The sequence below is a fragment of the Bicyclus anynana genome, chromosome 8 (genome assembly GCF_947172395.1).
Source record: "Bicyclus anynana chromosome 8, ilBicAnyn1.1, whole genome shotgun sequence".
NCBI classification, from domain to species: Eukaryota; Metazoa; Arthropoda; class Insecta; order Lepidoptera; family Nymphalidae; genus Bicyclus; species Bicyclus anynana.
The window spans coordinates 7,795,477-7,817,891 of record NC_069090.1 but is presented as its reverse complement, the minus strand read 5'-3'; the positions used below and the strand labels follow the sequence as shown (position 1 = coordinate 7,817,891).

The window sequence follows — 22,415 nt, the reverse complement described above, 5'->3', positions numbered from 1 at the left end:
TGCATGGTTTTTTATGATATGCCTTAGAAAATATAAAATAGTTGTAGATATCAGGGATGAGCTCCGTAACCGTCTTTAAAAACTATCGGATATCCGATATGAAAAAATATCCGTAATCCGAAATCCGAAAAAAAGTATCGGATAATACCGGATAGGGGTTAGGGTTCCCAACTTAGTGGTTTTCACCTCAGATTTAGGGGGTAAAAAAGTGCGATGGGATTTTTTTAGGGGTATTTTCAGGGATTTTTTGACTCTTTATTTTTTTTAAATTGATAATATTGGTTTTTCTTTCTTGACCTAGCGACTTATAACGACATATAATACGTAATTCTACAACCACTCTGTGGCGACTGACGGAGACACAGAGTTTTTTTAGTGGTATTTGACACAAATTTTAGGAATAAATATTTTTGAGAGTTGGTAACACTGATAGAGGCGGAGCGAAATCGAAACACGGTATGACAAGTTGTTTTGATCCGTCGGAAGCATCCACACAAGCACTGTTTGTTTTCTTCTGTTGTCGTAACCATTACCTAATCGTAAATCTATGGTCGTAACATACTTTAAGACTAACTTGTAATTTTATCTAACTAGCAATTTTACATTCACGAATAGTTTGTCAAATTGAAATTAAAGTGTTGTGTTAAGGAATTTATCGAATTCCTATTTGTATTTTACTTTTGAAATTCCTTGAAAATGTAATAACCGAAACCGAAATTATCTGAAAGTACCGGATAATCAAAAATAATTTCATATCCGTATCCGGTATAATAAATCATTCCTATATCCATATCCAATCCATAAACGAAATTTCAATTCCATAATATACATTGGCTGGACGTGGACCCTTGGAACTTGCTGCCTCTTAAGTGTATATGGGCGTATTTTGTTAGACAATCTTTACAGGTTAGCCTTTGAATACAATCTCACTTGATGGTAAGTAATGATGTAAGCTACGAGTAAGATGGAAGCGGGCTAATTTGTTAGGAATTGGGTGAAAACCCACATCTTTTATCTACACGGTTTCTACTCGACATCGTACCGGAACGTTAAATCGCTTGGCGGTACGTCTTTGCCGGTAGGGTGGTAACTAGCCAGGGTTACATATGTTTTCTATGCCACAGTCGAAGCCTCCCACCAGCCAGACCGGGACCAATTAAGAAAACCTCAATCAGCCCAGCCGGGGATCGAACCCAGGACCTCAGTCTTCTAAATCCACTGCACCATATTCACGTAGAAAGGTTGCTTGTGCCAATATACTAACGCATAACGCTTGCGTTGAAGCGAGTATGAGCAGGGGGTGGCGATCTGAGTCGCGTACAAAAGAAGTCCTATTTTATGCCATTAGAAAAAAAGCTCAGGAAAGATGACCCAAAAATTCCACCGAGTTGGCAACCTTAACGAAACGAGTATCTAAATCTCAGACCACTTGCAAAAGGATCAAACGTGTTTGACTTTTAATGTTTTTACACGGACTAACAAACTTACAAACACATCGCATAACTCGTTACATAGAATCGATGTTTCGCTGTTCCGTCGAAAGAATCGATGATTTTTAGTATTGTTTTTATTACAAACTAGTGGACAACTCTGCCGACAACTCAGACCAATTGATTTCCTTCTAATTCCTCTATGGCCGACAATATAGATAAAAATACCTATAAGTTTATTACTGACCGATAACGATACAAATAAATTTTTGACGATACACGTAGTATCCATAGACGACAAATGAAGTATCTATTATTTAATCTGGGACGAATGAGAAATGAGAATGACATTGTGATGACATTGATGAAGACGACGACACATTTGTCTGTGGTCGTCAAATAATTTTAAAAATTCTCTACTTTAACATTATTAAAATCATAAAATTAATTAATTTTGTATAAATTTTATAATTGTGTCTACTATTACTATGCAACAAACTTAATGTACTTTAAAGTTCGTGGATATAACCCAAACTGAAGTAGGTCAACCGTCAACGTCTTGGACTATTGATCGTCGGAGCCCGAGGTCACTAACCGACCGATCGATTGCGTTGCGCCTGCGGAATAGGCAACAGGCGGGGTTCCTTCATCCAGAAAGAATTTTCCTTCCTCTATATTTCAATTTCCTAATACTGCTGTAAAAAAGGTGAGAGAGTGTAACATTTGTGCTTGTCTTCCTTTGCAAAGTGGTCTTGTAATGCAAAGAATCGAAAACTTTAAAAATGTAGATGGTACACACTGTAAATGCTTTCGGACCACTTTGCATACGCTTGACGTGAAATTTTTTCAGGACGCAACTGTATATGGATGTCTATGGATGTCTGCGGCCAAAGTGGACGATGTTGCATTTTATTACGGTTTTGTCAGAGATTTAACTGTAATGCCGCAGTCGCCCAGAATAAGTCTCTCGCAATTCCGTATCTTTCGTCGCTATATTTGATTGATGGCTATTTATCGAGTGATTCGGCGAAAGTCTGCAGCTAGCGATGGGAAAAGTCCAAATGTTGTATTTTCTTTGGATTTTTATGCTATCGTTATTTGTGGATAATCTTTGTCTTCTATTTATTTTTATTCTAAACTGTACGGTAAACTGTTACCACAAATAGTCATTTCTTAACTTTTTTTTTAGTTACTGTAACTTTTTTATCATAATGCTTTCACTGTCATATACTTTTGGCGTGACAACGTCATAAAATTCGATGGAGCAGTCTGCACACTCGAAAAAAGATGACGTCATGCGTTGTTCCCTTGCTCTAGGGTTGCCAACTTTTTTTTACAAGAAATAAAGTATATTCTGGTCTATGAAGATTATTACAGTATTTTAGAAAAACAAACATTTTCTTTTGAAAAATTCAACCATTCCATCAGTATTTTCTTATGACATTGTCACGTTCAACTGTCGTCAGTAAACCAACTTTACAGACAAGAAATTTTTTGAGGCACTTTGGGTGGGAGGCTTGATATTAACAGATATCATTAGAGTACAGTGGAAGCCATTAGTCAACCAATCTGCGTATTCCACTATTTAGTGTTATGTGCATTTACTTTTGTTAAATATCCTCTATCAAAACATCCCATTGTAAAATATGTAAAAAGCTTAGTTTGGATATGGTTTGCATTTTTATTTTTGTTAATATTGTGGCATAAGTTACATTTCTACATCATTAAGTGACTGAAACTGAATGCTGCTGCTGCGCTTAAGTTTAACATTGAATCTTCTGTCATGACTACAAATCTAAGTTAAGTTGTATTGTCATCTTAGCAATAGGCTACTTGCCTCTTTTGTAAACAGTGTGTAATCTGAATTATGGAAGTATCATAAGCTATATTTTATTTTGTACCATCAATAATAACCAGTAAAAAATTTAATATAAATGAATAAATATCTACTTGAAATTTTTGCCACCGAAACACAACACATTAGCAAGTGACGTCATTCATAGAGATAACAGTTGATTGGCGTTTGGAGTGATGTGATATATCACATCACCGCAAGCGCCAATCACAAACAGATGCTGTCACAGTTTATTATTTGTGTTTGTGGTGACGTGATAAAAATACAATTTTATTTTTTAAAAATATTACAATTACAAGATTATTTTCACAAATAAAAATGTGATTAGATTTTCTAAACTGCCTATATGCAAAAATCTTCTTAGTTTTGTACAGCAGTCGAGTAGCCTATTTTGAAGTACCAAACCAAATGGAATCCATAAACAGTAGAACCTTTGTAAGTCAAAAGTTGAAGTGTCAACCTGAAAATGTTGTCTTTAAATGTAATAAAATTTAAGTGTCTTTATCTGCAAATTAAAGATTATTTATCTGCTTTCACAGCACTGATATAAAAAAAAATAACTTTCAAATGGTTGTGCTGTGCTAGAATCAAACTGCTCACTTAATAACTTTTGAAAACTGCAAAAGTCTAAATAAAATCAAATAAACAAAATAATCAGTACTATCTATCAGTGGCGAAGGATGGAATTTAGATGATAGTAAGCCATCCCAAATAAAAGGAAACTCATACAGTGTGATACCAACTCTGGTTTCTCATAAATTTAGATACAGTACAACAATGAATATGCATGGATTATTAAAGTTAACCCGGTGAGAATCGGCTTGCATTTGCCACTGGTTTCTATTCAAATGAAACTTCAGACATCATTTTATAAACATAGACCGGTTATCCATAATGTGATTCAAGATTGTCAATACAGTGTCAGACTAAACTTTCGGTTTCACTTTTGGTCTAGGTTCGGTGAAAATTTTTCAGCTAAAATCGGGCCGAAACTACAGCCAAAATCTGAACTGATTTTTTGAAATGTTTCAGTGTATTTGTTTTTGATTTAACCACAATTGCTATGAACAAAATTTTTAAAAGAGCTTTACCAAACTCAGATTTTATAAAGCATTTGAAACAATTTCAATCAATAGATAGTGAGAAATCTCCAAAACAAAATTTGGAGGCCCCATATTATTAATACGGCTGATACAGCGGTAACTAGGCCCCAGGCTCTCAAACTCAGGGAACTGCATCAATATGTGCCAATTTTGAAATACAAATGAATCATTGATATTGTTGTTGAAAATGTTTGTAAAAAGCTTGTTTATTTTGTTTGATTTCATCATAGTGAGGTTCTATACTTTTTAGTATGTCGTTATCTCTTAGTAGTAGGAGAGCTGGCAAGAATTTTTGGGTAGGTATTTGAGGCAAGCTGAAAACTTGTCCTGTACCTCTCCTATTATATCCCAATACGAAACTGCAGACCTGGCTGGTGAGTAGCGGGGCTAAATCAACCCCCAAATTTTTAAAAATATTTTTTTTTTTTATCCAAAAATATACTTGAGGCAATTTGCAATTTTTATATGTTGTAGTTTAATGTTTATAGAATATAAAAAAAAATAAGCCAGACGATTCAGTCGGGGTTTTAACATTGCCAGGCGCGTTCAAAAATATTTTGCAAAAAAATATAAAAAATGTAATTGAGGCAACTTGAAATTTTAATAGAGTATTATTTATAACTAAAAAATAAGACTCTCAAAAAGACAGATCATTTCGGTGGGACTTTTTACCTGCCAGGTGATCTAACAAATTTTGTATGGGTGCGAGTGCGAAGCGCTATAGACAAACTGTAGAGTGAGATAGAGCGTTTATCGGCAGCTGTCTGCGTTCTTGCTAGCTGCGTTACTATTGGCTCTGGCGAGGTCACGTGACTTACTACAGCCATACTACCATGTGATTTTTAGTTGGAATTTCGGAGTTGTTATTCTCAGTCGTATTCTAATATTTGTGCTACACGATTTATAAGTTAAATTATTTTAAAATGTCTAGTGGAAAATTAGTTAAAAAATCAAAATTATCAGAAAGCTTTAACAGATCTTGGAGTTGCACATATTACCGGATCACGTGAAGAAATTTTGCCAATTTTGGAAGCATTTATTTGTGAAATTTATGGATATAAAAATATATCAAATATAAATGCAGCACGGTTTCAAAAATTTTGTGTAACTTACAAAGCTAACACTGAAGATGAACCTTTCAAAAAAACTTTAAAAAATTGTGATCCCTCTACTTTACCTCCGTGCAAAGCTGAATTACAACAACATCTTTTAAGAACGCAATATATAACGAGTATTTGGAGAAATGCATATTTGCGATTCCCCAGCAGTTTGACACCGAATAGAAACGGATGGACACTTCATGAGGATACGCTACATTTCCACTGGTTCGACGGAGATTGTATGCCGCAATCAGTATTCGACGCTATTGTTCATGAAAACAATAAACAAAATAATATTGGAAATGATACTACAGGTGCGTATACATAGTTTTTTTTTTTTAACCGCTGTATTTTAATTACTATGATTTATTTAATCAATCCATATATATTACTTTTCGCAGATAATGCAGGGGTATCCGAATTAGACACAGATGAATCTGAAGTTGATTCTGATAGCTCTGATGAAGGAGCATCTACAGAAGAAGAATGACAATTTCTTTCTGATATGACAGGGAATTAATTACATTGATATTTGTATACTCATAATAATTCTGCAGCTGTATTATTAGTATATAATTTTTCTATTTCAATAAATCTGATTTTGTAATTTTATATTTTTGTAATCATTACTTTATAAGATCACCTGGCAGGTAAAAAGTCCCACCGAAATGATCTGTCTTTTTGAGAGTCTTATTTTTTAGTTATAAATAATACTCTATTAAAATTTCAAGTTGCCTCAAATACATTTTTTATATTTTTTTGCAAAATATTTTTGAACGCGCCTGGCAATGTTAAAACCCCGACTGAATCGTCTGGCTTATTTTTTTTATATTCTATAAATATTAAACTACAACATATAAAAATTGCAAATTGCCTCAAGTATATTTTTGGATAAAAAAAAAAAAAAATTTTAAAAATTTGGGGGTTGATTTAGCCCCGCTACTCACCAGCCAGGTCTGCAGTTTCGTATTGGGATATAATCTATAATATATATCTATAATAAAGGGAGAGGTACAGGACAAGTTTTCAGCTTGCCTCAAATACCTACCCAAAAATTCTTACCAGCTCTTGGACTATAGACAGCTAGGTAGCCAGTATAAATACTATAAGAGTTATAAATATTAATCTATACTAATGTTTTAAAGAGCCAAAAATTGTGTGTTGTATGGGGTAATCTCTGTATCCATTGAATCTGTTTTGAAATTTTTTTGTCATATTTTATCCCTGTATTCCCACTGAAACAAATTCTTTTTACCAATCTCTCATGATTTTTGTCTCTATTTGTCAAATGATTATTTATTTAATTTATTAAACTTATGGTTATTGTAATGGATTACAGTTCAGTTAGTTTAAAATATTATTGATGTGTATGAAACCATGTATTGTATAATATTTATATAATTTTTATTCAAATGGAATAAATATGTTACACAACTTTATTACATTTAAGTTAGTTAAGTTTAGTAGTAATGCCGTCAAATTAAAATTATTATAAGACTTTAGGCCAAGATTGTTTAATGCTCAAATCTATTAATATTATGTTATTTGATTAAAAATAATATAAGTTATGACTTAAGAATCTGAGATGAGATCACTGACTATGAAGCTCAAGATAGTGCAGAGTTAATCATCAGGTGAACAAGAAAACTGTTACAAAACTGTGGTAACGATGGTCACAGTTAGAAGAATTTATAGATGTTGGAGTTCTAAGTGATTAGTGATGCTATAGATTTAGTTTGATCTTTAACAGTGTTTTTTCAAAGGTTGCCACAAAGTTAATTGACCGACGACTGGGTGTGTTGACATGGTTGTGGTTATATTATGCCAATAATACAACCACCATGATAATATAATAAATCATGCTTTATACATGGACAATGGACATTTGTGGGTATGGGTCCTTGAAACCTGCAACCTCCCAAAGCAGATGTCCAAACTCCATAGCATGAGCTTTTATAAAGTCACAAAGTCTGCTTATTAATTCTTAATGTAAAAGACTAGCTATCTCATCAAGATGAAGCTATTCATAGAAAGTTAGTTTGATAGTAATAAGTAGTAAAAGAATGGTGTAACATGATAGCCTAGTATGACCTTTGCCTTAAATTTGGAGGGCATTGGTTCGAATCCCGTCTGGGGAATGCACCTACAACTTTTCAGTTTTGTGAAAGTGAAGGAAAAACATTGTAAGGAAATCTGTATACCTGAGAATTATTTTAATTCTCTGTTTGTGAAGTCTGCCAAACCGCATTTGGCCAGATTGGCAGACTAAGGCTTAACCCCTCTCATTCTGAGAGGAGACTCGTGCTCACAGTGAGCCAAATATAGGTTGTTAATGAATAAAGTGGTCAAACATAGTCCCTGTACTATATAATATATTTCAAGTTTTATCATTAAATGTACACACTGTTTTTAATCAAGAATCATAAATACAATAGGATCATATATAAAATTATCAAAAATAGTCCATTTAAAGCGAAAAAAGGTTACATTTTCTTTTATTTGTTTATTTAATTAAAACATATAATATTTAGGTTGCATACATAAACTTTATTAAGTTTACATTTACATACGTTTACATTGAACATCATAGAATTTATATAATGATTTATTTATTTTGCTATCATCCGCGAAAATTCGGCGAACCCACGCGACAACGTCACCCAGGTCCGACAAAATACTCTCTACGTACGTTTCACCCCGAAACCGGAGCATCCTCAGGAGATGTTGACTCTACAACGTGCAATTGCAAAGTCTACGTTGTAGAGTCAACATCTCCTGAGGATGCTCCGGTTTCGGGGTGAAACGTACGTAGAGAGTATTTTGTCGGACCTGGGTGACGTTGTCGCGTGGGTTCGCCGAATTTTCGCGGATGATAGCAAAATAAATAAATCATTATATAATCATGATGAACTTCCGCAAAGTAACGCCTGCTTCTATCCAATCATAGAATTTAGTAAGTTGTTATTTTTATTATCATATGCCTAGCTTTTGTGACCAAATTTGTACCAAATTTTCAAGGGAATTGTTAAAATGAATGAAGAAACCGAAGTTACATCTCCACCATTAAAGAAACCAAAAGTGGATAATGAGAATATTACTCCTGAGATTAAAACCAAAAAAGAAGAAGTAGACCATGATATGGAAGTAAATGAAGACAAGGTTGACCCAGAGATTAACAGCTTTGTTAATTCTGACGACATACAAAAACTACGAGAATTCAAAGTCTTAGATGAGGTGAAGTCTAATGAGGAAGATAGCAATGCAGAAGATTCCGACAGTTCTGATGGTATTTATTTTAAAAGTACTTTTTTCTTAGCTTATCTTGGATTTTGAGATTAAATTGCTATTTATGTAATTTAGTAGGTCTTATTACCTATGAAATTGGAGATTCGTATGGAAATTTTAAAATATAAAAATTTTTGTACTGTAAAGTATTGGCCCAAAATATTTATTTATACAATTTCGCTATTTTTTATTACAAAATACTTTCGCTGACTTCATCGGCTCCCGTCTTTCAGACTTCTACTGAAAGGGATAAATAAACTACCATCGTTTATTTATCCCTTTACAGTGTTGTCTTGATTTTGAAAAAAGTAGAACTCTGTTGGGTCAAGTTTCGGTGAATACGGTGGATGATGGAGAGCTTCCAGCTGTATCTCTTGTAGCTTTGCAATAGAAGCTTTGTGAAGAAGAAACGGGAAGAGCGACTGACCAGTCTTGGTTGCTTTTGCGAATTGCGAGCTTCTCCATCATTGTTTGCAATTCTTGGCAATAGACATCTGCCGTCACTGTTGTGACATTCGGTAAGAAGCTGTGATCTACAAGTCCATCACTGGTCTAGCAGACAATCACCATCTCATCTTTCTATGAGTATTTATTTAGCGCACTGATATTATGAGGTGCAGTGCCCGGCTCCACCCACTGAGACAAACGCTTACGCTTGATCCACTTTGATTTCTATTTTCCAATCGACCAATCCAATTTGATTTAGAATTTCTTTATTTATATGCTGATTCAGTAGTAAAATGCATGCTTCGACGCGCAAGTACGCAACCACCAGCGATGTTGGTCGCTTAGTTCGTGTGTCTAGCTTCTATCGTTCCGAAATTAGAATTGCGCGCCAATCCACGTATAAATAAATCAGAAAATGTTGGTTATAAAAGTCTGATTTCATAGATAACTAGATAAACTAAACTTATCATTAAGTGCATTTTAATTGTTACTACAATAGGTAAGATGAATTCAAATAAATTTTTAGATAACTCCGAAGGTTTACCCGAGGAAGAGATTGAAAAAATGCTAGAGGAAGATTTACCAGAAGGGTTCAAAGCAGGACCTACTAAGCCTAAAGCAAGACCATATGTTACACGTACAAAAACTGTGCTTGAAGGTAATGCAAGTATTACTGGACTGACTAGTGATTTATATTATTTTAATTTAACAAAACTTATGTTACTAAATTATTCCATCCATTTTAGAAAAGGGAGTCAATCAGTTCGAAGTGCTACCTATAGATTGGATGACTGTAAGACATCAAAGTGGAATGCCTGTATACCTACACAAGGGTACACGAGTATGTACCCTTTCAAAACCCTACTTCATTGGAAAGGGTAATATTAAGGTAAGCGATTGAAAAAGAAAACAAAGGAAAACTTGGATTTTGTTTATGTTACGCCATCAGTTGTCCTGTCAAAACACTTATTTACTCTTGCATAAATATCCAAGAAGCTGAAAACTGGCATGAATGTTATACATGATTATAACGAAATTGTGAAAATGTCAAAAGATTCCTTAAATTACTACACCTTCATAAGAATTGTCTTACTAAATCATTGGCATTTAAATACTTTTCGTGTACATTAATAAAACTTTTGTAAACAGATTAGTAGTAATATATATTTTTTTAAACAAACGATTTAATTTATAAAGTATGTATGGTAACTTGTCATGTAAATCATATGATCGTAAAATTAAATAACAGAATCTCACAAAAGGTTTCAACCAAAAATCACAGGTGTATGACCACGTAGAATTATCTTTTGGCTCAAGATAATCCTGTAAGTATGTATAAATAATTAATCAGTTATCTGTTGAAATTATTTTCATCTTCTGTCTTCAAAGATCAATGCTGAATATCCATCTCAAATAATTTACATGCATTTCAGAGACACGATATACCTATTAGCGCCATACCTTGCTTGGCATATAAACGTGCGTTAGAAGAGGATGAGAAACAAAAAGAAATGGATCGTAAATTAGAAGAACAAATCAAAAATCTATCACAAAAAGTGACAAAACAAAATATTGGTAATAAACCTGAAGGTAACGAGAAAAAAGGGCAATTATTGTTTCCTGGTAAAACCTCTGGTGCAGGCGATAATTATAAAAATAGATGCCCCTTTAAACATTTACGTGAGAAAACTGAAAATAGTGACAAGATGAAGGATGAAAATGATTTAATGGAAACTGATACAGACAAAGAGAATACCAGAGAGATAAAGGGAGGTACTACGAGCACGTCGACAGGACTAAATGATAATGATACCGGCGGCCAGTTCAAGAGACCAGCGGAATTAGACTTTACTGACGATTTAATTGTGCATAATGAAACAAAAAGTGAAAATACTACAATTACTTCGGTAAATGCTACAGAATCGAGCGATGAGAAAGAGATAAACACTGAGGGAATTAATGAAGCAGGTTCAAGTGCGACTAAAGATGAGGTTTCAGCAGGAGGGAGTGGTGAAAAATCAGACAATAAGGCAAATATATCTGACGTTCTTTCGGACATGCAAATACCTATCAATAGACGGCCAGTGGTACTGCCCAGCGGTGAAATAATACCAGCACCGCGGGTCGAGTCTGTGAACAACAGTTGGAAAACACAGTGTTTGACACCAGAACAGTTTAATGACTACTGCAAAAAGCTTTTCAAATTTAAGTCCGTAAATGTTCTACAATTTAAGTAAGTAAATTTCACGTTTTAATAGGCTTCACGTTTATATGTATGAATCTAAATTGTATATTACACAACTAATAGAATTGTTGTAAATGTCCCTTGTGCTTCTCAGTTTTAAATGTCCCTTGTGGTTCTCAGGATAGGCAGTGCATTTTTGCATCTAATAAGCGCACGCTACTTTAGTGATTGACAAAAACACTCAGTCGAGTAATTTGTTTTTACAGCGATTCATTAAGAAAGGATTTTTGCGAATTTCAATTTTAGGCTGCCAATCCACCGAAACAGATCGAGGCAGCGGAACCCAGAGACGGAGAAATATTAACAAATAGGATTACACAAAATCTCCGCTTCTCTGAAGTGGACTTGAGAGCTAGTTTAAAAATTCATATAAAACCGGTAAGCGGAGCGGCGAAGTTTCTTCGGGAAGTCACTTCGCTCCGCAACCTCGCTCCGCTCCTACCTGTCTACCTTAGAACTTACAAGTGTTAGGATTTCTTACACGCTTGAAGTAGTCGTTTTATAGTTTTATTTGAACTTTTTATACAATATTGAAATAATTTCAGTCGTTGGGCAGATCGTCGGAAGTATGCAAAGGCAAAGAAAACAATGCAATTTCCTAAATTGCCTGAAGGCACCAAACTCATCACGATACCCGTAAATTCTGGTCAAGATGGTAATGGTAAGGGCTTCTGCTATATATTACTTTCATAGTGTTTGTTTTATGTGTAGCATAGGTAATTTATAGTCATACTGTATTTGAACTTCTGTTCCTGAATGACGCTTTTGCCTTTAGTTTAAATGTACGACATCAAAGGAAGGGCCATCACTATCCTCTTGTATAGTAACAGTAAGTTTACAGCATTGCGCTTGTGTGTGCAACGTAAAGTATTTAGTATGGGGCGTTCGTTGAGTGATCCACAATAAAACAAATTGTCAAATACCCAATTGCGCAATACGTAAAGCACATTGTGGCGGGCCCATTAGTCACATAGCTTCGCTTTGAATGTTGCAGGCGGCAAGGGAGCCAAGCGCGACTGGGTGATGAACATGAACGGCGGCAGTTACTTATCCGTTTTTCACGAGTACGTGTGCCGTGCTCTGCAGAAACAGCCCGTCTACGAGTACAAGCAACTTGGTAACATTAACTTTCTCTATGATTTTAAGATATAATGCTGCTTGGTATGAATCGTCATACTATAGCATTTAAAAATTTCTGATAGTGATCGTTAAAGAATTATTAAAATTTCTCAGTTCAGAGACACCTTTGTTACGTTTTTAGGCTTTCCATATCTCCATAGTGCCATCTAGTTATCTATAAATAATAATATGCTTTATTTTCATTTAGATTAAGTACAAAATAACGTTGCAGAGAACGCGCAAACCCTGTACAAAACTTTTTTCGTGCAAATACTTGGTACGGTTAAGTGCTGCTTGCAAAAATGCGCATACCCCCGTATCACTCTCTGCCATAAAGGGCTCTACTATTGTAACTCGCTTGCAGAAAACTCGCAAATCTCGCACCAAGGGCTAACTTCTTGCAGAAAACGCTCTAACACCGTACCAAGCTCTGTCATAAAGAGCTTTAACTTCCTGCACAGAACGCTCAAACCCCGTACCAAGCTCTGTCATAAAGAGCTTTAACTTCCTGCAGAGAACGCTCAAACCCCGTACCAAGCTCTGTCATAAACAACTGTAACTTCTTGCAGACAACGCTCAAACCCCGTACCAAGCTTTGCCATAAAGAACTAACTTGCAGAGAACGCGCAAGCCCCGTACCAAGCGACGGTGTACATCGGCGGCATGCAGTACGGCGTGGGGCACGGCACAAGCAAGCGGCAGGCCAAGTACGCCGCCGCGCGCGCCTCCATACACATCCTCATCCCGGAGATGCGGGAGTACCTCGACGCGCCTCCTTCGGAAAATAACGCTGACCCCGACTTCGGCGTAAGCTTTTATTTATCTATGTTTTTAAAAATATGACGCGCGTATATTGCGGGCGATCCTGCCATCTACAGGCAGCAGGCAGGTCATCTCCTCCCGGACAAAAATCCAGGTGGGGGTACGGGCCTCGAGGCTATGCCTCCTTGCCCGGGTAAGGCGCGGGGGATCTTGTTCCCCCGGTCATGTTCTTCCAGCCCCTTTCGGGGCTGAGACCTTGAGTCGACGATGTCAATCATGTGCCCCGCGCGGACTGCAATTACTCGCTATCCTGCGCTGGGGCGGTGTCAAGTCCGGTATGTGCGTCATCCATCTCGTCGTCGTCGTCCATCTACAGGCATAATGAAACGGTGTTTGTTATTTAAAAGTACAGGTAGATGGCGTTCTTAGATAACTTTGAAACAATCCCTTTTTGTACACTTCTAGAACTTGTTGCGATGCTGTTTATGCTTAGATGTATTTCTTTTAATTTTTAACCGATTAAAAAAGAAGGCTCTCAATTCGCCGGTATCTTTTATTAAGTTCTGCTTCAGTGTGTAGTTTTTTTATTGACTTAATTCAGGCAATGGTAGATAGGTGGTAGTGGTGTTATAGGTTTTTATTTGCGTTTGACATATTTTTCCTGGATACATTAGTTTGAAATTTCGGACTTGGTTGTTTCTCAGTTTTTCGACTACGTGACTATTGAGGATCCCCGCATCGCGGAGTTCTGCGCGGCGACGTGTGAGCCTTCGCCGCACGCCATCTTGCGTACCTGCCTGCTGAGGAACTTTGGCGCCAGCGACCGCCATATTCACACTGAGGTAAGGCATCATAATCATCATTATCATCATCATCATCATTAAAAATCTTTTTTAACATACTTCATAAAAGGATGAGGTTCCGTAGCTAGTGGGGCTGGTGTGTCATGGCCCTGAACGACGCCAAGCGCCATGATTTTGTCAATTATATATCACCTTCATCATCTTATTAGCTGATGGGCGTCCACTGTAGGACATAGTCATTTTGTAGGTATTTCCAAACATTACGATCCTGAGCCACCTGCATCCAACGAATCCCTGCGACTCGCTTGATGTCGTCAGTCCACCTGGTGGTGCGTCGACCAATAGTAAAATATGTATATGTCACCGTTAAATTGTAAAATACGTTAGTTTATAATCTAACTTGCACTGATACTATCAGATGTAAACCAGGATTAACTATCATAGGGCAGGTAGTCAAGCACGAGCGGAATTACGGCAGGCAACCGCTAGTAGCAGGGTAAAGGGCCCTTTTACAACATGTAAACGCTCCCCTTCCCCGCTCGTGTTGCCTCCCAGCCAAGTAACTAACAATGCAACGGCCGGACTATACGGATAACTCGCCCACTATCTTCTATATCACTATTACTATTTAACAAATGGAAGACGATTATCCATTTCGAGAACGCGATTACAACTGAACTGCTCAACTAGCAGACTATAGTGGGGGCAGGGTGCCTCACTCTTTAAGTTAAGCGTACCGGCTACGCGCCTTTATGGACGCAATGCTAATGGACAGTCACGTGATCGTTTCCTATTGGTCGAGCGTCGCCTGATTCTAATATTATCGCAATAATTAACGTTGATCTTGCTAACCCGTCAAATACATATACGACATATACATTAGGTAAATTCCTGAATATGACATATTCGTATAATTTGCATTTTTTTTATTGTTGTACAACAGATGAAGAAGATAGCCTGCCAGGAGATCGAGCTGACTATGAAGGTGGGCAAACACAGCGCTACCGTCGTCTGTAAGAACAAGAAGACCGCCAAACAGCGCGCTTCGCAGTCTATTTTGCAGGTACTGCCATTATGTTTCTTTTATTTTATAAATAAAGATTATTTTTCTACTCATTTGAGATTATATGATTAATTCTTAAGATATGAGTTCCTAATTTATTATTGATATCTCTTATAATAGAAGAAATCTAAAGGATCTTTGCTATATCTCTTAGTCAGTGTAAGTAAATGTGAATACGGAAATAGTCCAATGGGTGAGGAAGAAACCCATCCTTTAACAGTTAGTGCATAGTTTCATGTCTGTCCAGACATATTTTGCATATATGTACAATTTTGATTACAAATGATAATTTAATATAGAATGATGCTGCAGCCTCATCTGTTTTAAATATTACTTTTATTTTATACACCGCAAATAAAATTAAAAAATCTCGCAGGAACTTTTCTGGGATATAAATTCGCAGTACTGCTCTTAGGACCAAAAATCAAATAAATGTTTTTTTTTAGATACCGTTTTTGCGCTTAGCACGGCAGCGCTGGGGCCCATTTAGATGAATAATAAAAAAAATATTTCTATTTCTATTTCTTTATCACAGTAATTTTTTTTATTATTCATCTAAATGGGCCTCAGCGCTGCCGTGCTAAGCGCAAAAACGGTATATAAAAAAAACCATTTATTTGATTTTTATTCCATCGGATAGCTGCATAATATGCATCTAATGAACTAAATATTATAGCGGTATTTTATTTTTAAAGTATTGAAAACCCTTTAAGAAAGCTTTTTCTATTTCACTTTTACATAACTTCAATTATCTCGAAACTTGCTATCATTGAGATACCGCATCTGCGCTTAGCATGATAAGGTACCAAACACACAGACGAACTTTAACAATTTGAAATTACTTGTATCCTAGGCGTTGCATCCACATGTACGCTCTTGGGGCTCCCTGCTACGTCTGTACGGCTCCAAATCTGTTAAGAGCTGCAAAGAGAAGAAGCTCGAGGAGCAACAGATAACCCTCCTCCAGGACAAGGCTCGTCACAACGAGCCCAACTACGCTGTGCTGGAAAAGCTTCGCAATGAGATGAGGAAGCTGAAGGAAAGGGATGAGGCCGTGGTGCCAATTGGTACCCTATTGGTCACCAATGATCTCCCCACACACTCGGGGTCCAATCTTAACAACGTTGATCTCTAAATGCGTTCATATGTTAATCAATATAATATTTAGCCGTTTCCTTATAGTCGTCTATATATTGTAGTTGTCATCGATCTCCTATTAAAAAGTGGATGCACAATCAGCGACCAAAAAACGTCCCCACTCAATGAGTGTTAAACACAACTTCTTGGCACTCAATTCAAGTAGTCACATTTGCAAATTCAACCTTAAGCTCAAACCTTAAGGTTGAATTTGCTCTGAATTTGGGATTTTATTGAATATTGGACTATGTTTAAAGGTTAAAAGGTTAACTGTCAAAGCAAGATTGGCCAGTTTTTAAGTGAAATTTTCTACATGATTGTGCGTTCTTTTATTATAAGAGGTAAATGTGTCGTGTATTTTTATTATAATTATGTAATCGAATAATTACTTTTGTCGGCCACACTCCAGTCCAAATCTATCATATCCATTGGACGATTCAAATGATAATCTCTAGTCCAAATCTTTAATTTAGAGACTGTAGTGGACTATTGAATTAATCACTTTATGATTTATATAATTTATTAAATTTCATCTACTCTCATTTATTATAAAACTAATGAAATAAAGAAAGACATTATTTTAATAATATTACAATACTCGCATGCAATAGTTTTGTAATGAAAGCAAAAATCAAATTATAGTATATCACTCGTAACGAGGACTGATTGACTTTTTTGCTAATATAGTAATTTGTATTTTCTATTTTTATGTTGATGTTGTATATGTAAAGAACTTTATGATCTATGGTACGCGTTTACAAATTTAGAATTAAAAGATTCAGGAATTAATTTATTTGCGTCCTAAAACGGAGACGAATCTTATTATATACATAATTATATAGAAAATTGTTAATCAATTGATTGAATTGAGATATATTTTACAAACAAAATTCCAAAATTCCTCTGTACTTTAGATAAATATTGTACAGTCGGGGAAAAGTAATTATTTAACTATTTGATAAATGTATTTAGGAATTTAAATTAAGTGTTAGTGTCATCTTCCTTCTTCCTCTGTTCTTTAAGGGCAGATTTCACAGAGTTTCCCAAATACCAGTGAATTTCATGTTTGATTATAATTTTTTTTTATTGTTTCGCTATTTTTACATGGCGAATCTCTATGGTAAAGGCAATACAGTCATTTGTTTAAAACCATTGACTCTTGCTGTTCTTGACCGACCATTGTTTACGCAAGTCGAAATACGATAATCGATATTTATGTAGAATTACGAGGTCACTCTGATACCTTTGTAACTTTTAGAATAATTTGACCCTATGATTTTGACTCTCTCTTTCAAACGATAGACTAAAGAGATATACATTATAGGCATCTACCTAGGCATATACTAGTTAGTGCAACCTAGAGGCGAGGGGTATCAATATTACATTCCGGGGCCTTGGGCACTTGTCCAGAGTGTGAAAGAGCCCATTTCTAAATAACCACATACTGATCAAGTTTACCTGAGAAATAATAAACATTCAAACGCGAATTTCCAAGTTTTGGAAGCGAAAATTTTTACATTTTATTGATTATGACGTGATTTATAGTTGAATATAGAGAGTCTATGGTTGAATATCGCCATGATAAATTGTCACCCTTCGTTGATTCTCCCTGCGCCTGACCTGACCTGACTGACCAGATAAATATTGAGAGTATTGATTTAGTATGAAATAACACCACTTCATGTAAGATACAAAAGGATATAATGAATATAATATAACAATGTTTTACGCTAGTAAAGTAAACCAGATTATGAAATAAAAAGACAAAATCAAATGACAGTATGTGTAAGGCGGTAAATTTAAAGTTGACATTTCTAACAGACAAATCATCGCATGCGAATTTTTGCTCGCATTTGGGGCTCTCTGTGACATTTATAATATCAAGTGGAAATTGAAATTTCAAATCATATCATATTTATAATATTAAGTAGTAGACTTCGTCTGTTTCCTAAAATCACAATTCGTTATAATATTCTTAGTTTTCATTTGGGGTTTTTTAGGGCTATGAATGGATTAATTTAATAGCATTTAGTTATGTTAATTTAATTCCTCGTGCATGCATCGGTGTTGAAACAACTTAACACGTAGACCTGATTATATGGTTTTAATTTTAACTCGATACTTCCCCGCGTTGCAGAAATAAAGGGTTTTGAAACACAGACAGACAAGTGATATAATGGTTCCATTTTTTTTCCTGTGAAGTATGGAACCCTAAAAATCATAAAGTTATCATAACCTATATTTACATCTATACTAATATTATAAAGCTGAAGAGTTTGTATGTTTGATTGAACGCGCCAATCTCAGCAACTACTGATCCGATTTGAAAAATTCTTTCAGTTTTAGATAGCCCATTTATCGAGGAAGGCTGTAGGCTATATTTTATCCCCGTATTCTTACAGGAACGGCAACCACGCGGGGGCTCAAAAATTATGAAATTTGAGTGAAGTAAATTATGGATAACCTATTACAAATGCAAATCCGTGTTTGAATGGTTGGTGACCGAATTGGTTTCTTTGGCGCAAGTCTGCGTGGTCTGAAGTGCTCTATCAGGTAGACCCAGATTCGATTTCCGGTCGGAATCATGTGGAAGTTAGTGTTATATCCACGCAATGGCGTGCACATGGTTTTTAACTAGGGAATGCACTATAGGTACAAATTGTACAAAATAGAAAATTCTCAAGGTATGCATTGTGTTTATGTATCTATGAAAAGCACGCCACTGTTTCCACAATACTAAGAATTACTTTATTAAAAAATATTATGTTAACTAGAAGTTTTAATTCAGCATTTCAATATTTAGTTATTTAACCGACTTGTAATAAAGCGGATGCAATTGCTCAATTTAATGCGTTTTTTTGTGGTCTTTACAAAACCATTTTGGTGACATTATTAATTTATTAGTTTTAGTAAGTTGGTATGATTTTTGTATCTAACTTTCGAAGAGTTGTTTTTAACTGCTTTTCTTAGTCATTCAATTTCATAATACTTGTAGTGTAAATGTACTTTTTCTATTTTGTGGTAGTTTTTAAAGTAGGATTTCTATGTGTCAAAATATACCTAGTGTTTAAGACTTCATGCTTTCATCTAAATGGATATTGGTATATAATGGTAGTATAATTAGCGCCAAACAATTAGTCTGCTCTATTGACGGCCTACTTGGCCGATATGCCGATGGATTTACAAAACGGATGTCCTGGGTTCGATCCCTTGCTGGGCCGATTGAGGTTTCCTTACTTGGTCTATGTCTGGCTGGTTTGTGGCTAATTACCACCTTAACGGCAAAGACGTAAGCGATTTAGCGTTCCGGTTCGATGGTGTGTAGAAACAGAAAGGGATGTGGATTTTCATCCTCCTCCTAACAAGTTAGCCCGCTTCCATCTTACATTGCAACATCACTTACCATCAGGTGATATTGTAGTCAAGGGCTAACTTGTAAAGAATAAAAAAAATATATATAGATACGCCTCGTGTGTAGAGTGGTATTTATTTGGCGAGAATTATACCTAATTAGTACATTGCTCTAGTTTTAGGGTTCTTTTTAAAAAACCAGCCCCGGCAAATGCGAAAGTATTTCCTTTTTAACCGACTACAAAAAAAGGAGGAGGTTCTCAATTCGTCTGTATGTTTTTTTTTGGTTCTGAAGTAGAATTGCCGTGGCTGTACCATGTGAGTTTTAGCAATACTCGGGCATAAATCTCGTGCCAAGAGATAATAGGGATGATGACTAAGTTTGAATATATTAATCTTTACAAGACATTCGGGCAAATAAGGTCATTCAATCCAAGGATCTTATGAAATTATGACATCTTCATTCTTTCGTGACATTTACTGTGGAGCGTTTTTAGTGACTCGTGGCAGCACCGCAAAATTGACCCTTTAAATTCCTGTATTTCCGAAAGTAGGTAATGAGTCAGATACCCTTTTACAAAATTGCTTTACCATTAGCACAATCATCATTCCTATTATCAATCGCAAGTGAGAGAGACAAACTTATCTTGTTATCTAGTAGCGCGCATCTTAGGGCCATAGAATATAGTCTATAGAAATGTCGCGTACGCAGGTGACAGTCATATTATACCTACAACTTTAAAAGTCAATATGTCACTCTAGTCACTTCATTGTGACTTGCGTCTTATTTTCGGTGACAACTGGAATATGTTGTTGTAAATGGAAAATGTATGCTTCACATGTGTAAGTGTGAACATACTCATTGTACTCGCTGTATCCATATTTATGAGTATAGGGGAGTGCCCCATTCTCATAAATATGGATAAGTTTTAAACGTCAACTTTTTCATCACTATTGTTTAAAGTTCACTATATTGAAGATATTTGAGGCTTAAATCCTAATCCATGTTTATAAATAAGGCCGTGTAGGTCTAGACTAGTCATGGATAGCCTAACCTAAGATGCGCGATTTGAGATAACGAGATTATTTTGCTGATTTTTTTTTATAATAGTTTTACTTGCTTTAAAAAAGCATAAAGGACCTTCAGAAAAAATCGTTTAAATCAATATTGATATTTTTTTATGAGAACGTTCTTTTTATTAAGAGCTATGACCTTGACTTAAATATAATTATGTTATAATTATCACAAAGTAAGTATACACGTCTACGTCAAGTAGGATGGATTATATTTAGAAATATCTTATCAAATGAGTCATGTATCCTAATATAAGAAACATGTATTGCATTTTGATTCTAGTAGGGCAGTAGACTTTATCTTTATACTATTTGGGCGAAATAAACAACATATATCAACACATTGGTTTTTTATTTATAAATATTTAACTTAATTTTCTAAAAGCGCAGTACTTTACAACTTATATTCGTAGATAAATTATTACATTAAGTAAATTCTAAAATACTTATTGGATTAAACAGCCTGTATTAGCCAGACTTTTTTTACGACTTCATATGCAAAGTTTGTTGCAATTCAACTCTTTATAGAGACTTTCATATTTCCATCACTCCTAGCATAGCTCGTTCCATCGCCCGCTGTGTGACTGAGCCTTCTTTTAGGCCCATAATTAGCGACCAAGACTCGGAACTGGCAACACGCACTGTTCGAAGACTTTTATCTTCAAGCACTGAGGAATTTCTGACGAACGGAAAGATATCGCGAAGTTTCCCAAGTGCGGCCAAGCCGAGTTGGATTTGGCGGTTCATCTACTTCTCGAAATTGGATCTACCTAACTGGATCATTATTATACTGCCATATGAGCGAGTAAAATGGAAGTCAGTGGCGTCGTGAGGTGTTACGTTACGAAGCGGTTTACCCTCCCTTAAAAAGTTCAAATTTCAAAAAAAAAAAAAATATTTATAATAGTGTTTTTCGAATAGTTACCACGAAACCAAGTGAGTGGCTGACGACTTAGGACATGATATCTTAAATTATGCCGAGAAACATATAACTTTCGATTTATCTTTGTACTTGCATTGTTCAGGGTTCTCGACCCTTCAAAGGCGTTATGTTACAAAGCAACCAATGACCAAACTTCTTAGTTGCCCACAATACTTATCTGTACTAATAGTACGTAAGAGCAAAAGAACGTAATAGACAAAAAATATCTCTGGTAGGCAGGAGGCTATAGTAGGAGCATCGGCTGAAACTACTTTTAGCTATTATAAAATGAGGGAGGTCTGACTATTACAGGCTGTCCTTCTATTAGATATATTAAATTTCGTGAATATTTTAATATTCAAAACATATTTATTTACTTAAATCTATTTTTTCTAATTTGTACAGATGTAAACAAAAATATTGTGAACAATTGGCGGCTGGTGATAATTCTTCTTAGGCGGGTTTAAGGTTGAGTCAACCCCATAATTGCCACCCTGGGTAACGGGTTTCACTCGCTGAGAGCAAGTTGGAGACGCCACCCTCACCGCTCACAGGATACGGTGCCTGGAAAGGAACATCATATTATCATCACATTTTGTCGGCTTCCGTGGCGCAGTGGGTTTACTAGACGGAGGTCCTGGGTTCGATCCCTGGCTGGGCAAATTGAGGTTTTCTTAATTGATCCAGGTATGGGTGGGAGGCTTCGGCCGTGGCTAGTT

General features: G+C 35.7%; 2 protein-coding genes across 3 annotated transcripts in view; one reads left to right on the top strand and one right to left on the bottom strand.

The window, feature by feature from the left end:
• Window positions 1-1,779: 1,779 nt before the first annotated feature.
• Window positions 1,780-21,115, top strand: LOC112056282 (microprocessor complex subunit DGCR8). 2 transcript variants are annotated; one of them, XM_024096686.2, is made up of 11 exons: window positions 1,780-2,136; window positions 8,507-8,774; window positions 9,747-9,878; window positions 9,967-10,109; window positions 10,654-11,453; window positions 12,011-12,126; window positions 12,460-12,582; window positions 13,204-13,391; window positions 14,051-14,188; window positions 15,093-15,212; window positions 16,066-21,115. In XM_024096686.2, the coding sequence occupies exons 2-11, from the start codon at window positions 8,519-8,521 to the stop codon at window positions 16,345-16,347; spliced, it is 2,298 nt and encodes a 765-aa protein (XP_023952454.2). In that variant the 5' UTR covers window positions 1,780-2,136; window positions 8,507-8,518; the 3' UTR covers window positions 16,348-21,115. The 2 variants fall into 2 exon arrangements, with proteins under 2 accessions (XP_023952454.2, XP_052739221.1); XM_052883261.1 differs by lacking the exons at window positions 13,204-13,391; window positions 14,051-14,188; window positions 15,093-15,212; window positions 16,066-21,115 and adding an exon at window positions 12,817-13,162 and having other exon boundaries at window positions 1,786-2,136.
• LOC112056283 (glucose dehydrogenase [FAD, quinone]) overlaps window positions 21,110-22,415 on the bottom strand; it is a 42,170-nt gene continuing 40,864 nt past the window's right edge. Inside the window, exon 11 of the mRNA XM_024096688.2 lies at window positions 21,110-22,260. Within this exon, the coding sequence (XP_023952456.2) occupies window positions 22,171-22,260 (90 nt within the window). The 3' untranslated portion in view covers window positions 21,110-22,170. The remainder of the gene's footprint in view (window positions 22,261-22,415) is intronic.